The sequence below is a fragment of the Macrotis lagotis genome, chromosome 8 (genome assembly GCF_037893015.1).
Source record: "Macrotis lagotis isolate mMagLag1 chromosome 8, bilby.v1.9.chrom.fasta, whole genome shotgun sequence".
NCBI lineage: Eukaryota > Metazoa > Chordata > Mammalia > Peramelemorphia > Peramelidae > Macrotis > Macrotis lagotis.
The window spans coordinates 101,171,072-101,186,564 of NC_133665.1; the positions used below are offsets into that span (position 1 = coordinate 101,171,072).

The 15,493-nt window shown below is 38.2% G+C and overlaps 1 protein-coding gene across 1 annotated transcript in view; it reads left to right on the forward strand.

Annotated features, from left to right (window-relative positions):
• Nucleotides 1–9,419, forward strand: part of LOC141496516 (serine protease 27-like) — a 40,469-nt gene extending 31,050 nt beyond the window's left edge. Inside the window, exons 8-10 of the mRNA XM_074199024.1 lie at nucleotides 903–1,177; nucleotides 7,601–7,767; nucleotides 8,708–9,419. Coding sequence (XP_074055125.1) covers nucleotides 903–1,177; nucleotides 7,601–7,767; nucleotides 8,708–9,028 — 763 coding nt within the window. The 3' untranslated portion in view covers nucleotides 9,029–9,419. The remainder of the gene's footprint in view (nucleotides 1–902; nucleotides 1,178–7,600; nucleotides 7,768–8,707) is intronic.
• The last annotated feature ends 6,074 nt before the right edge of the window (nucleotides 9,420–15,493 follow it).

A 15,493-nucleotide genomic window follows, 5' to 3' on the forward strand; every position in this document is an offset into this window, starting at 1 on the left:
GAATGTTGAAACTTCTTTTTGCATGTAACTGGGGAAAAATAAAAACAAAATAAATACATAAATAATTTTTAAAAAATATAAATGTATAGTTTTATGTTTAGATTAAGAAAAATAAAATTTTAAAATAAAAGAGGTTGACAGTATGATTTATGTGTCAAACATTTGAGGGTGACAGTGAGCCACAGCCCAATATTAGCTAGTTAATATGTCAATTAATCATAAGACATGTGATGACAATTTTTAAAAAAGTTTTCATTAAAAGGGCATTCATGTCCAGAACAAAGGTGATTATTATTTGATCATTATTTCCAGAGCAAGGAAGAATTGGGGTTGGCAGCAAAAGGGTACAGAGGGAGAATGATTTCATTTGTAATACTGTGCCCAGTTTCTATAGGTACCTGGAGTGTTCAGAGAAGTTATCATGATAGCAAGGGATCTGGACACTATATCCTATGAAGATCTATGGTTTTTGTGATTTTTATGGTTTAACTGCTGCCCTCAAATATCTTAAAAGTTTTTGCATAAAACAGTGATTAAACTTTTTCTGTTTAGCTCTAGAAGACAGAACTAAGAGTTATGATTGAATGTCTCAGAGAGGCATACTTTGTCTAACAGAAGGAAGAATTTCCAAGTAGAGTCATCCCAATGGAATAGGTTGGTGGTTCTTGGGGGAGGAAAGAGAGAGTGGTTTATTGAATTCTTCCAGCATGGAAGATCTTTAACTAGAAGCTAGGAGATCACTTCTAGAGATGAAACTGAGAGTTGGGTAGGATTGGACCAGATAATCTCAAAAGTGCCTCCTACCTCAGAAATTCCATGATTATAACTACATATGAGGATTCACTTCAAAAGACTTGGACAAAACCAATAGTAATATGATGCCTTCTTTTTCTTCTGGGCAGGTCCACTGATCCAAGTATGTATATGATATTTGTGGGCTACACCAAGTTGTATGAGGGAAATAGCCACTCTCTTCAAGTCTCAGTGAGAAAGATTTTCAGGCACCCAAACTTTTCCAATGATCACCCATTTGGAAGTGACATTGCCCTATTGGAACTGAGCTCTTCAGTTGGCTTCTCCTCATACATCCTCCCTATTTGCCTGCCGACTCCTGGGTTATATTATGAAGAGAAATCGTCCTGCTGGATTACAGGTTGGGGTGCTCTCATAGAAACAGGTGAGGTCAAATAGTTATTCAACAAGCATTTATTAATCACCAAGTATATAACACATACTGAACAAAGTGTTGAGTATTCAAAGAAAAGTAAAAATCAGTTCCTACACAATAAGATTACAATGAGAGAAATTCAATATGAATAAAATAAATAAAATATATTTAAGATAAATTTGAGATGATCAACAGAGAAAAAGTTTGAGAATTAAAGGAGAATCAGGAAAAAAACTTTTTGCAGAAGGTTGAGACTTGAAGGAAACCAGGGAAGCCAGGAGGTGGAGATAAGGAGGAAGATAGTTCCAGACATAAATAAGGAAAAGCCAATGAAAATGCAAAAAGTTAAGAAACGGAGTGAGTGTTTCGAGGGAGAGTAAAAGAGTCCTATACGATATGTTGGGGATGGATGGTAGAGACAAGGACAAAGAAAAATTTAAATAGTAAGAGGACTGGAAAGGTAACAGTCATTAAAAGTTGAACAGAAGATATTAATTTGATCCTGGAAATCTTAGATCTTTGGAGGAAGAGGGGATCCCCAGATAGCATCTAAACCAAGCTGGGAAGGAATTTTTTTTATCAATTTTTATCAATTTTTTATCAATTTAATAACTAGGTCATTAAGTTCACTTTTTAAATTTTGTTTTGTTCTCTACTTTAAATGTAAATGTGTTTTTGTGCATAATGTGTTTTTTTTGTGGACAACATATTGTTGAGTATTCCATTTAGTAATCTTTTTTTTGTTTATGAGAGACTTCATTTAGGTTAAAGATTATAGCTGTTAACTTTGGATTATCATCTATCACATTATATTATTTTATTTTAAAGAAAGAACTGTAATATATTAATGAAAGAAGAAACATGTATCCAGGACATGATTGAGAGAACCTTTCAAAACCTGTCAAACCCGATGATTGCTAGCCATTCCTGTCACTATCTTGTGGGGATAAATGAAACTGCCAAAAAGAGTCTTGAAAGATCAGTAAGGATTATAAAGTCATCTATAAGAAAATAGAGACTATAATCATATATATGGCGTTTCCCCTCTTTGGGTTGCCAAAATGGAATGAGAAATTTGGAAGCAAGAGGAAAATTTGAGAAGTGAATCATTGGTTAAAAAGAAGGTATATGACAATGAAATTTGAATGACTTAAAATATAGGAAGGACAGATTCTTGGCCAGGGATGGAGCATACATGACAAAGTCTAGTAAAAACACATTTTCCTGTGGTGTTGAAAAACTAATAAAAAGGACCTTTCATTAAAAAGGAAGTAGAAGAAAAAAAGACTGTATTTTTACCAAGCTTTTGGGGGCAAACTTTCCCCTTATTTGAGATATAAGTGTTGCTCTCTGGGATTTTATATCCTCCCTATGCTACTCTCTTTACTGGTTTTCCCTCCCCCTCCTTCTTCTTCTGGAACAATGATAATCAATTTATTTCTCTCTTTTCTTTCATTTCCCTTCTCTTTTTTTCCCTTTCTTAATTCAAGACAGACTGTGCAATTTTCTTGTTAATTAAAAATGAATTATCCTATTATGGTCATTACATTAAAATATATTATCCTATTATGGTCATTATATTAAAATAGTTGTTGGTCAAACCAGCACTGTTTCATCTTTAGAGGCCAGTTTGATGTGAGTACCTTTATTTTAAAACTATCTTTTTTTAAGTCTTGAGGTATGGAAGAATGGATTCCAGTAAACCACCCCCCATCCCTGACCTCCTCTTTAACCTTAAGTATTGTCCTGTGCCTAGGAAATTGTCCAGCTGTTAAAGCCAGTCTAATCTAAGTGACCATTAGGTAACCCTAAAGTTCACGCCCTAGCCTGCCTCACTGTCTCTGGCTTATGACAGGATGTCTCCATTTAGAACCTGTGGAAAAATCTGGACCTAACAGATACGCTGACCTCTCTCAAATGTAATTTTCTTTCCCCTGTTCACTGACATTTAAAATACACTTTAATTTTTTAAAGGATAGGAACCACTTCCGAAAGAAACAGTATTCTCCCAGCCCAGCCAATGGTTTGTTTGTTTGTTTGTTTTTTAACAAATTTTGCCTGCTAAAACAATGAAACTGAGTTTAATTCTATGACTCACAATATGGTGAGTACATTTCATAGATATTGTAACCCTGTTACTATTATGCTAGCCTTCTTTAGAATTTAGATTCAACTAAACACTAGATAATCACATTTTTGTTTGATTTTAGTATTTGATTTTACTGGTTACTTGATATTTCACATATTCACATTTCCATTTCAAGTATCATTGATTCTTAACAATTTTTATCTTAAAACATATGCTCAGTTTTGATGGATGGTTGATTTTCCAAATTAAATTAATTTCTCTTCATTTTCATTATATCACATTCTAGTTGGAATTCCTTGGCTTGGGCAAAAAATCCTGTGCAGTTAGAATTGACATTTTTTTACATTTCTCTTTTATTTAATTTTATTTATTTAAGGCAGTGGAGTTGAGTGACTTGCCCAAGGTCACACAGCTAGGCAATTATTAAATGTCTTAGGTCAAATTTGAACTCAGATCCTCCTAACTTCTGGATTTGAATTTGGGTCCTCCTAACTCCAGTGCTGGTGCTCCTCCTAGCTGCCCCTACATTTCTTATTGATGCTCTAAAAATAAATCATCTTATCATTGTAGTCTTGGAGTTTGATGTAAATGTGTCTATGTGAATAGATCCCTTATTGATGTTCTCTTTGTAATCTATTATTTGATTTTAATATATCTGAGAATTTTTTGATACAATTCCTGAAGTATGGTGATGAGACTTTCTCTTTCTTTGCATTTTTGTTGGAGCCAAATAGATTTTTTCTCCAAGTACTGTCTTCCATATCTGTCTTTAAAAAAAAAGAGCCTTACAATTTTTTTCAAATGAGAGTACTTTTTGAACATTTTTCCATTTCTTCTATTTTTTTTCTGTTATTTTCTTCTCCAACCAATGAGTTCAATTTTTCAGTGAATTCATTGGATATTCTCAAGTGGTTGCATTCACTCATGATCTTGTTTGGTTCTTTGTTCTTTTCATTTATTTATTTCATTTCCTTTTTCTATTATCTGCATTGATGTCCCTCATGAGAGTTTCAATTTCATTTCTGGTGCCCCTGATGTTCATTCATTTTATAATTCTTCTGGATTCTTTACTTAAATTCTTTTTATTCAATTTATTAATTCATTAGGTCAGATTTTTCTTTTGTTTGCTAGTGTCTCTGATTCTTTTCTTTTTCTAGGAAACATTTTTTATATATGGGGGAAAAATTAAGGGAAGCCTTTATGGAAACTTTCTCCTCCTCCTCCTCTTCTTCTTCCTTCTCCTCCTCCTTCTTTATTCTTCTTCTTCTTCTTCTTTTCTTCTTCTTCTTTGTCTTCTTCATCTTCTTCTTCCTCCTTCTTCTTTCTCCTGCCCCCTTCTCCTCTTCCTCTTGCTCCTCCTCATTATCTTTTGATGGGAATTTGGGGGACTTGGGCTCTCTTGAAACTTTCATTCTGTAGTTTTCCTAAAATACCCCTAATGAGCAGTCATGAAACTTCCACCTAAAAGGAAACTACTGAGGAAGTCAGTTTCACTTTTTTTGTTTGTTTTTTAGGTTTTTGCAAGGCAGTGGGGTTAAGTGGCTTGCCTAAGGCCACACAGCTAGGTAATTATTAAGTGTCTGAGGCCGGATTTGAATTCAGGTACTCCTGACTCCAGGGCTGGTGCTCTATCCACTGTACCACCTAGCCACCGTGTCAATTTCACTTTTAAATAGTTTTAAGGAAAGCCTTCTTTAAATTGGATTAAAAATATGACTTCTTGTTTACTCCTTTCTCATATTACTACCCCCTACACTCCCCAAATACTTCTAATTCTCTCTTTTGGGACCAAGTCTCATCCTTTCTTCCTTCCTTCCTTCCTTCCTTCCTTCCTTCCTTCCTTCCTTCCTTCCTTCCTTCCTTCCTTCCTTCCTTCCTTCCTTCCTTTCCTCCCTCCCTCCCCCACCTCTCTCTTTCTCTTTCTTTCTTTCTTTCTTTCTTTCTTTCTTTCTTTCTTTCTCTCTCTCTCTCTCTCTCTCTCTCTCTCTCTCTCTCTCTCTCTCTCTTTCTTTCTTTCTTTCTTTCTTTCTGCTTTTTGCAAGGCAATGGGGTTAAGTGACTTGCCCAAGGTCACACAGGTAAGGTAATTATTACGTTTCTGAGGCTCGATTTGAACTCAAGTCTTCCTGACTTTAGGGCCGGCATTCTATTCACTATGCCACCTAATCTTCTTTCCCACAATTACTTTTCAAATTGTTAAAGAAAGTAATTGTGCCCTGATAATTTTCTCTTCTCTACACTAAACAAACCCCATCTTTAGGTAAGCTTCACATACTATGGTTTCAGGCCCATCTACTATTTAGTTTTTCACCATCTTCCTTCAAATATGACATGTACAGATGTGCTTTAGATATGACAGAGGACAGTAGGACAATCACTATCCTTGTTCTGGATAATCTGTTCATGCAGTCTAAATCTATTAACTTTTATCCCTTTCAATAAAACAACCAAGTCATTAGAACTGAAAAAAGATCATAGAAAATATATAGCAAGACTTAAATCCAATCCTAATATGAACCATTTCTTTGAACCATATTAAATTTTCCATTACAGGTCTTTGCACACTAACTTCTGTCCAATCACATCTTTCATATAATTAAGTAGTAATTAAGTCCCAACGGAGCAGCTAGGCAACACAGTGGATAGAATACTGGGTCTGGAATCAGGAAGACTAATATTTGTGAGTTCAAATCTGACTTTAGATATTTTCTAGCTGTGCAGCTTTGGGCAAGTCACTTAACCCTATTTGCTTCATTTCCTCATCTATAAAATGAACTAGAGAAAGAAATGGCAAATCACTCCAATATCTTTGACAAGAAAACCCCATATGAGGTTATCAAGTGTGTCCTGATTGGAGTGTTCTCCAAGAAGATAAGCAGACCCTCCATGAAGCATATATAGGAAAAGACAAATTGAGGGAGTATTAAAGAGTTTGTACCATCAAAGGCAATATTCTTCCAGTTATTCTACCTGAATTTTGAAACTCTTAAAATATGATCTAGGGATTCCCTGTTCTTTGAGGGCAAAACTTTTTCCATATTGATATCAAGATGTTTATGAAGGCTACTATAATGCCCAGGGGATAGAGTGTTGGGCCTCAGAAATTTACTAGCTATGTGATCCTGGGTAAATCACTTAAATTTCATCTGCCTCAGTTTCTAAATCTTTTAAATGGGAATAATAACACTCACCTCTGAGAGTTGTGATGAGGGCAAAATAAAATAACATTTGTAAACCACTTTGCAAATCTTAAGGTACTATATAATGCTAGCTATTATTTTTATTCTTATTAATTTCATATACATATATCCAAGATAAACAAAAGTTCTTTAAGAGGAGTATTTAATAATTTTTTAGAGTGTAAAGGCAGACCCAAAAGTTTGAAAACCAGTGGTTCATTCTCCTATATAGATGATTCAGGAGAGAAATTAGGGAGACAGAATTAAACCTAGGGAGAGAAGTCATTGTGGCTTCTACCTATCATTGTCTCTTCTATCTACCTGACCAAATTCCTAGCCTTTTATATGCTGATACATACAAAGAAGCCAGCTAAAGCCTCAAGTCACTTGGACCTCCTAACTTTAACAGTTGTAACAAAGCCCATGCAGAGATTTCAGAGCTTTGTCAAAGCTAGACTAGGCCATTTCCCTCTGGCAACCCACATTTTCCTCCTCCATAATAAGGGGGTTGGTTGTACTTGGTGATATCTGAGCTTCCTTCCACTTCTAAAATTCTATTTCTTTGGATTTAAACTTAACCCGGAAAAGCTTCCTGGAAGAAGTGTTTAGAGGTGATAGGTTTTTAAGGCATTAAAGTCATTATTTGGTAGAAAGGAGGGAGGGAATTCTTAGAGGTAAGTATGGTCTATGGAGAATCTCAGAGATGGAACCAGGCCAAGTAACATAAGTCATTATCATCATCATCATTAAATACTTTTTTAGTTATCTCATTTGATTCTCACAACAATTTTGAGAGGCTGTTATTAATTGGTATTTTACATATGAAGAAATTGAGGCAGAGAGAGGTAAAGTGATTTGTACAGGGTCACAAAAGTGACTTAACCTTAGTTAAGTGTCTATGTTCAGATTTGAACTTAGGTCATCATGACTCCAAGATCAGTTCCTTCTCCATTGTACCACCTAGGTGCTTGCCTGGCTTGTATTCTTACCTGAAATAGCTTATATTGGGTCATTCTGAGAGAAAGCATTGGTGGATGACATGGTTAGGGAGTATGGCTGACAATGACCTTGAAGGCCAGACTGGAGAGTTTGGATTTCTTTGTCAGGCAGGTATAGAAAAGTCCTGAGGACACAGTTTTTACTTTGAAATCTTCTTGCCAACAGAGAACTACTCAGAAACATCCAAACTCCAAGAGGCTGAAATCCCTCTTATGAACAGTTATTTATGCAACCTATTTTATGGGGTTCAAATGACAGGCAACTTGACATATGACATCAAGGATGACATGCTATGTGCTGGGGACATCATCCATCAAAGGGCAATCTGCAGGGTGAGATCATCTGTATTCCTCCTGGTGCCTCAGACTCATTGCAAAATTCAGAGTCCAATATGGTCAAAGTGTCTACCATTTTGGTCAAAGCTTTGACTACTCATCTACCCTACTACCTAATTCTTAGCTATCCCTCGACCCATCAATCACCTGAAAGTTGACCTCTTTCTGAGCTATAATCTTAGAATCACAGGATTTTAGACCTGGAAGTCTCTTTAGAGATCCTTTAGTTTTAATTCTCATTTTATATATGATGAACCTGAGACTTACAGAGAGAAGGCCACTTCTAGGGTCCCATATAAGTATCAGAACTTTGACTAGCCTTGATGGTAAAGATTCCAATGGTTAGTGCTCTTGCTACCTCATTTACCATCTTAGAAAAGATTAACCTAAATTGTGAAAGGAGCACAGATTCATGTCTAGAAAATCTTGGGAAGATGAAAGGGAGGGAAGAGAAATATAATCATAGAGAGAAATACCTACCACTCCCTGAAGGCAAAGTCTGTGACTTATCCAAACTTCAAATTCCTTTATTGTCTTATTTATATAAAATAGGTACTTAATAAATATTTGTTGAATAAATGAATGAATGAATGAGTCACTTGGGTAGAATCTTATGCCAATAGGTTCAACATCTTGTTTGGCAGTCATGTTTAAGTCTAGAAGAGATTTCATGAATGCCAAGCTAGATCACCATGATTCCCTGTTCTTAGTCTCAGTTTCTTCAACTGTAAAGTGAGAGGTTTAGAACATATGGTCTCTAAGTTTCCTTGCAATTCTTACTTTCAATGACTTAAAGAGTCTTCCAGTCGTGACATTTTAGGATCCTATGGTCAGTGATTCTCCTTGTCTGGAGATGGTTGGAACTGGACCAAACACTTACCCTCTCCCAATTGCTGCTACTCACCATTCTTATTAATAATCTCTCTCTTTTCCTCAGGGAGATTCTGGAGGTCCACTTGTCTGTGAATTTTCAGAGACCTGGATGCAGGTGGGAATTGCAAGCTGGGGCATGGAATGTGTAACACAAGTCTCCCCAAGTGTCTTTTCTAGAGTATCTTATTATCTGGACTGGATTGAGGAGACCAAGAAGAAGGCATATCAATCATCACCAACAAAAGTTCCGACTGTGAGGAAACCTGTCAACATAACAAAACTTCCCCAATCGACACGCTTTACATCGGGCTGCCATATCTTTCTTCCCTCCCAGATCTCTGTTCTGCCTGTGCTGCTCTGTCAGGGTCTCCTGGTGGTACTGTGAATCTTCTTCGCATTTCAGGATAGTGCTTTCTCTCCTCCCAGAGGTTCTTCATCTCTTTTCAGCCTTCCTCATATCCTCTGCTCCCTTCCTTCTTTGGTTTTAGCCTTCCTATCTTCCTAGTGTGATGCCTGTGTATTCCAGAAGGGCCATGGGGTCTGGTTAGGAGTCCTCTAAGAGGACACTAGGGATGAGAATAATGATGGGGGAGGGGAACAGATGGAATGTTTGGGGTTCAAGGAAGAAGAAAATGAGGGTGTGGGACTGGGAGCCGATGTGGAAGAGCTAAATTTTCTTATGGAGGTGAACGTTCTAAAGGACTGGGAGACTAGAAAGTCTTTGAGTGGAGCCTTGAGACTTTAATTAACCCATTAAACTGTTGCAATGAGGAAGACTATGGAGTTCTGTAATTATCTTTGGTGACAAATAGTTGACCTCTCACATCCAAGGACACAGCAATGACTCCTATTCCTATAGGCAACAAGGTTTGGGAAAGGCTTTCCTCACCACACCATGAGGCAGGCAGTACAGATTACAACATTGAAACTTATTAAAATTAAATGATCTGACCATGTTCACTCAACCAGTAATAGGATTTGGAAGTAACTTTGACTTCTGGGCCCAGCATCCTTTCCATTTTGCCTCTGTCATCAGGTCATGGCCCACAAATGCTCATGGATGTATCTATGTATCTTTGCATGTAGTATCTTTGTATTTGTTGATCTACATAATGTTTCTTCCTACTAGAATGTCACACATTCTTTAAGGAAAGGGATTGCTTCCTCCTGTCTGTGTCTGCTTAGTTCGGGGCTAAGCAAAAAGCAGACATTTAATAAATGCTTGTTAAAATGAGTACTAACTTTCCAAGACCATGAAACTATCAAAAAAAGTTTAAAGATGTTAAACTTGGGCCAAGAATGAGTTATTTTTTTCAGCTTGGTTCTAAAAGATTGGTGTGGTTATTAGCCTGATTGATCCTTGGGGTAGGAAGGAGATTGGATCAGATGATCTCCAAGGTATTTTTCTTTGACAATCTAGGGTCCTATCCTTATGTTTAAAATTCATAATGGAAATCAAAAATTGAAGCACTAATTATGCTACTTCAGGTTAATGAATGAAGGAGACTGGCTCTAGAGGCAGAGAAACTGGCTTCAAATTCTGACTCTGCTCTTTACAGATGATGTGACTTGGGGTAGGTCACAAACTTCTCTGGGTCTCAGTTTCCTCATCTGTAAAACGAGAGGGGGTCATCTTTGTCAGTCCTAGGTCTATGACCCCGTGACTGAATAACCTCTAACATCCCTTCCAGTAATACCTCTCTGATGCTGTATTTAGCTTTAACTATAAGAAAATTGAATGTTATCTGGTTGACCATTCTCTCCAAAGACAGAAACAGACCTTCATTCTAACTTGTGTGTGAACTTTCAGGGTTACTGTGGCCAAAAAGTCATTACCCTAAGACACCTCTGAATTTGATTAAGGTGATTTGGGGAGAAGTGACTAGTGACCCAAGTCCATCACCATCCAAGCTCCTTTCTTATCTGTAATCCAGAACTTGAATTTTCTTGACATACACTTTGAAAAGTCAGAGTCACCTCCAAACTTTGATCATGGATTAGGACAATGATATATTAGTGAGAACTGATATATATTTTTATATATATATATATATGTTTACATGCATATATATCACAGATATACATATAAGTGGGTGAATATAGAAGCATACATGCATGTATATACAAATGTTATGTACATACATTCACATACATTATATTTATACACTTACACATATTTACATGCATATATAAGATATTTATGTAAATATATACATAAAACAATTTATGTTATATAGTCTTATAAAACATATAATGATATATTTACAAATTTGTAACTTTATACATTTGTAATATATAATATATAGATATATGCACACACACACACACATATATATACATAGACACAGACATACCTACACACAAATACATATATATATGTATATATATATATTTAAAGACAAATTTGTAAAATTCATTGCCTACTTTGCTAGTCTCTCTGCTAGTGCCTGAGAATACAAAGGTGGGAAACGTCCAATGAAACACAAAATAGGGTGGGATGATGGGAAAAGAGAAATCCAAATAACATGTTCTGGGAATATTTTGGAAGGGAGGGAGCATAAGGAGTTGGTGGGAAGGCAGTCATTCTGGAAGAAGGGGCACATGAGTTGGACCTGAGGGGAAAAAAAGGGTTTCAATAAATGGAGATGAAGAGGAGATGTATTTCAGATAGCAAAGTGTGAGAGGGATGGGAGGTGATGGGGATGACTTGTACCAATACAAACAGGTAGGATGTGATTGGGGACTATTGAGTTCTTGAAAGAAGAAGGGGGAAATAAGACCAGGAAGGTAAGTTGGAGTCATATTGTGGAGATATTAAATGTTGTGCAGATGTAATTGAATTTTATTCTTTCGCAATGAAGAACTGCAAGAAACACAATGAAAAATGAAAGATAAAGAGTTAAAATGAAAGCTTGGAGTAGAATTTTTATGTTTCATTTGAGAGTAAAAAAAAGCAGGGGCATTAATTATGACCAATGAAGACTTTTGAGTCTTCAGAGAAGAAATAGGGCCAGGCATGCATTAGTAGGACTATATTGGAAGCCATGAGGAAGATTTCATTTTTTCCCTTTTTTTTAAGTTTAATATTTATCCTCATTTTGTACAAATGTTTTTTTTACATTAATAAAATATTCTTGTTTAGGAGTAAATGAAATACCCCCTCCCCCCCATAAATATAGACTTCCTTGAATGATAAAGCAAAGAGGAGAGAAAAAAATTAAAATTAAAAATAATAGTAATAATTGTAGGTATGGCCAGGTGGTACAATGGAGGAAGCACCAGCCCTGGAGCCATGATCACCCGAGCCCACATTCGGCCCCATATACCCAACAATCACCCAACCGTGTGACATGCAAGCCACCTGAACCCCACTGCCCTGCAAAAATTAAAAAAAAAGAAAAAAAAAGATCCAAAATAAAATAAAATAGTAATAATAGTAGGGGTGGCTGGGTGGTGGACAGTGCATTGGCCCTTGAGCCAGGAGCACCCGGGTCCAAATCCGGCCTCAGACACCCAACAATCACACTGCTATGCGGCCCCAGGCAGGCCACCCAGCCCCATCTGCCCTGCAACCCCCCAAAATATTAATAAAAATGTGCTTGAGTCTGTTCCAACACCAACAACTCTGTCAGTGTAGATCACATTCTTTATAAGTCCATGGCAAAAGTTACTTCTATATTTTTCTACCATTGCCATTGCTGATCACAACTCCCTTCTTTCGTATTTCTCCACTACCATGTACTATATTTTCTCTCTCCTTTCACTCTGACTCTGCTGTAGGGTAGCTGAGTGGTGCAGCAGACAGATCCCTGGTCCTGGGGCCAAGAAGCCCTGAGCCCCCATACCACCCCTTAGGTCCAGCATCCACCTGGCCCTATGGTCCCGGACAGGCCATCCAATCCCAGCCCCTTGCAAGAAGTAAAAAAGAAAATGTGTTATATCTGACCACTCTCCCCCCATGGTCCATCCTCTCCTCCATCACTCACATCACCCCCCCCCCTTCCCCATGCCTAACCCCATTGAGTATATATGCTGTTTCCTCTCCTAACCAGCTCTGATGAGGGCAAAGATTCCCTCATTCCCCCTTGCCTTCCCCCTTCCATATCATTGCAATAGCTCATTGTAACAAAGAAAAATCTTATTATATGAAATATCTTGGCCTATTTCCCCTCTCCTTTTTCTTTCTCCCATTACATTTCCCTTGTTTCTATTGACTCCATTTTTACACCATATTTTATCTTCAAATTCAGTTTTCTCCTGTGCTTCAACTATAAAAGCTCCCTCTACCTGCTCTATTAACTGAGAAGGTTCATGAGTATTATCAGTGTCATTTTTTCTATGCAGGAATACATGCAGTTCATCCTCATTGAGTCCCTCATATTTCTCCCCTCTCCTCCAATTTCCATGCTTCACCCAAGTCCTGTATCTGAGGATCAAACCTTCTGTTCAGCTCTGGCCATTCCAACAGGAACATTTGAAATTCCCTCAGTTCATTAAAAGTTCCATCTTTTTCCCTGGAAGAGGACATTCATTTTTGCTGGGTAGTTGATTCTCAGTTGCATTCTAAGCACTTCTGCCTTCTGGTATATTATATTCCAAGCCCTATGAGCTTCCAATGTAATTGCTGCTAAGTCCTGTGTGATCCTGACTGCAGCTCCACGGTATTTGAACTGTGTCCTTCTGGCTGCTTGTAATATTTTCTCTTTGACGTGGAAGTTCTGGAATTTGGCTATTATATTCCTAGGGGTTGGTTTTTTGTGATCTCTTTCTCGAGGGGATTGGTGGATTCTCTCCATTTCTATTTTGTCCTCTGCTTCTAGAATATCAGGGCAATTTTCCTGTAGTAATTCTTTGAAAATGATGTCAAGGCTCTTTTCCTGATCATGACTTTCAGGTATTCCAAAAATTTTAAAATTATCTTTCCTAAGTCTTTTTTCCATATCAGTTGTTTTTTTCAATGAGATATTTCACATTTTCTTCTAATTTTTCATTTCTGTGGTTTTGAAGTATTGATTACTGATTTCTGGTAGATACATCAATCTCCCTGAGTTCTATTCTTTGTCTGAAGGATTTATTCTCCTCAGAGAGTTTTCTTATGTCTTTTTCCATCTGGCCAATTTTGCTTTTTAAAGCATTCTTCTCCTCCATAACTTTTTGAACTGTTTTATCCATTTGACCTAAGCTGGTTTTTAGCATGCTGTTTTCTTCAGCATTTTTTTGGATTTCCTTGACTAAGCTGCTGACTTCATTTTCATGTTTTTCCTGCATCTCTCTCCTTTCTTTTCCCAGTTTTTCTTCTAACTCCCTCATTTGATTTTCAAAGTCTTTTTTGAGCTCTGTCATAGCCTGAGCCCAATTTCTGTTTTTCTTGGAGTCTTTAGATGCAGGAGCTTGTGCTTCTTCATTTTCAGACTGAGTGTTTTGATCCTTCTTGGGTTCACAGGCAAAATATTTATCAAAGGTGTTCCTGTTATTTCTCTGCTTGCTCATTTTCCCAGCCTTAGCCTGTTTTGGGGGTGCTTCCTGAGCTCTTGGGACAGTCTCACAAGGATCTCAGTGTCCTCCTTCCTGATCTGTGAATGACCATATGTGCCCCCCTCTGCCACGGGGCTGAGGTGAGGGGGCCCCTGCTGTTCTATGGAGGGGCCTAGACTGTGATCAGGATCTGAATGTGGTCAGAGCCCCAGAGTCCTGTTCCAGGGGCAGAGCTCTGTAGTCTCTCTGTCTCTCTCTCTCTCTCTCTGTCTCTCTTTCTTCACTCACCTCCCTCAGCTCAATGGGCTCATGCCCTGGGGGCTCCTGCTTACTGGCTCCTGCTCCGTCTGCTTATGTTTCCCGAAACTTGGCTGAGCTGGCCATGCTGCTTGCTGTGTGCCCTGAGGGCCGGGCTTCAGGTGCTCGCTCTGGCAGAGGTCCCCCCGTTGTTCCCCTAATTTGTGCCTGGTGCTCCCCAGGGTGTAGCTCAGGAAACTCCCCTGCTGCTGTGAGCCTCAGCTCCCAGTGCCCTGGGGCTGCCTCTGGGAGGCTGAAGTTCTTTCACTTTGGCAGGCCACCCCTCTGGCAGGCCGCCCCTCCAACCCCAGGGAGCAGAGCCTTTCTTTTCCAGGTTACCTTGAGTAGGAGAACTCGGAAGATTTCTTAGGTTGGGGAGACCACATGTGGGTGCTAGGAAAAGTTGTAGTCATACTTGAAAGAGATGGATCAGAGGCTACAGATATTTCAGAGATTGAATCATTGGGACTTGGGAAATGATTGAATGTGGGGGATGAAGGAGAGTGAAGAACAGGAGGTAACTCAGACATTTTGTGACAGGAAGACTACATCAGAATTGAGTGAAACCATCAACAGAAAAATAAGAAAACTGGGAGAGAGGGAGAAAGCTGTTTTAGGAAAGATGAATTTAGGCTGGGATATGTAGAGCCCATCCATCTGTCTATCCATACATTATAGGTCAATCCATCCATCCATCCATCCATCCATCCATCCATCCATCCATCCATCCATCCATCCATCCATCCATCCATCCATGCAGCCATCATTCATTTATTCAAAGATGACCAACTCTTTCTATTATGTGCACCACCCAACACCAGATGTCAGTCTGGGATGTCAGCCTAGTTCCTTTGTACCTCCTTCAGACTCTCTCTGGGACCTACTGACCCTTGACTCTGACTCTTTGTGGGTAGTATTCATTGGTCTATGTTTGATGTGAATTATCCAAACAAATCAGGAGTGGCAGCCTCCATCCTGTTCTGACAGTGTCTCCTCCCAATAAAAGTTTACAATACACATGATATGATTTAGAAGCCAGCTAGGTGGCACCAGAGAGCATAGAGCAGTAGGTCTGGAG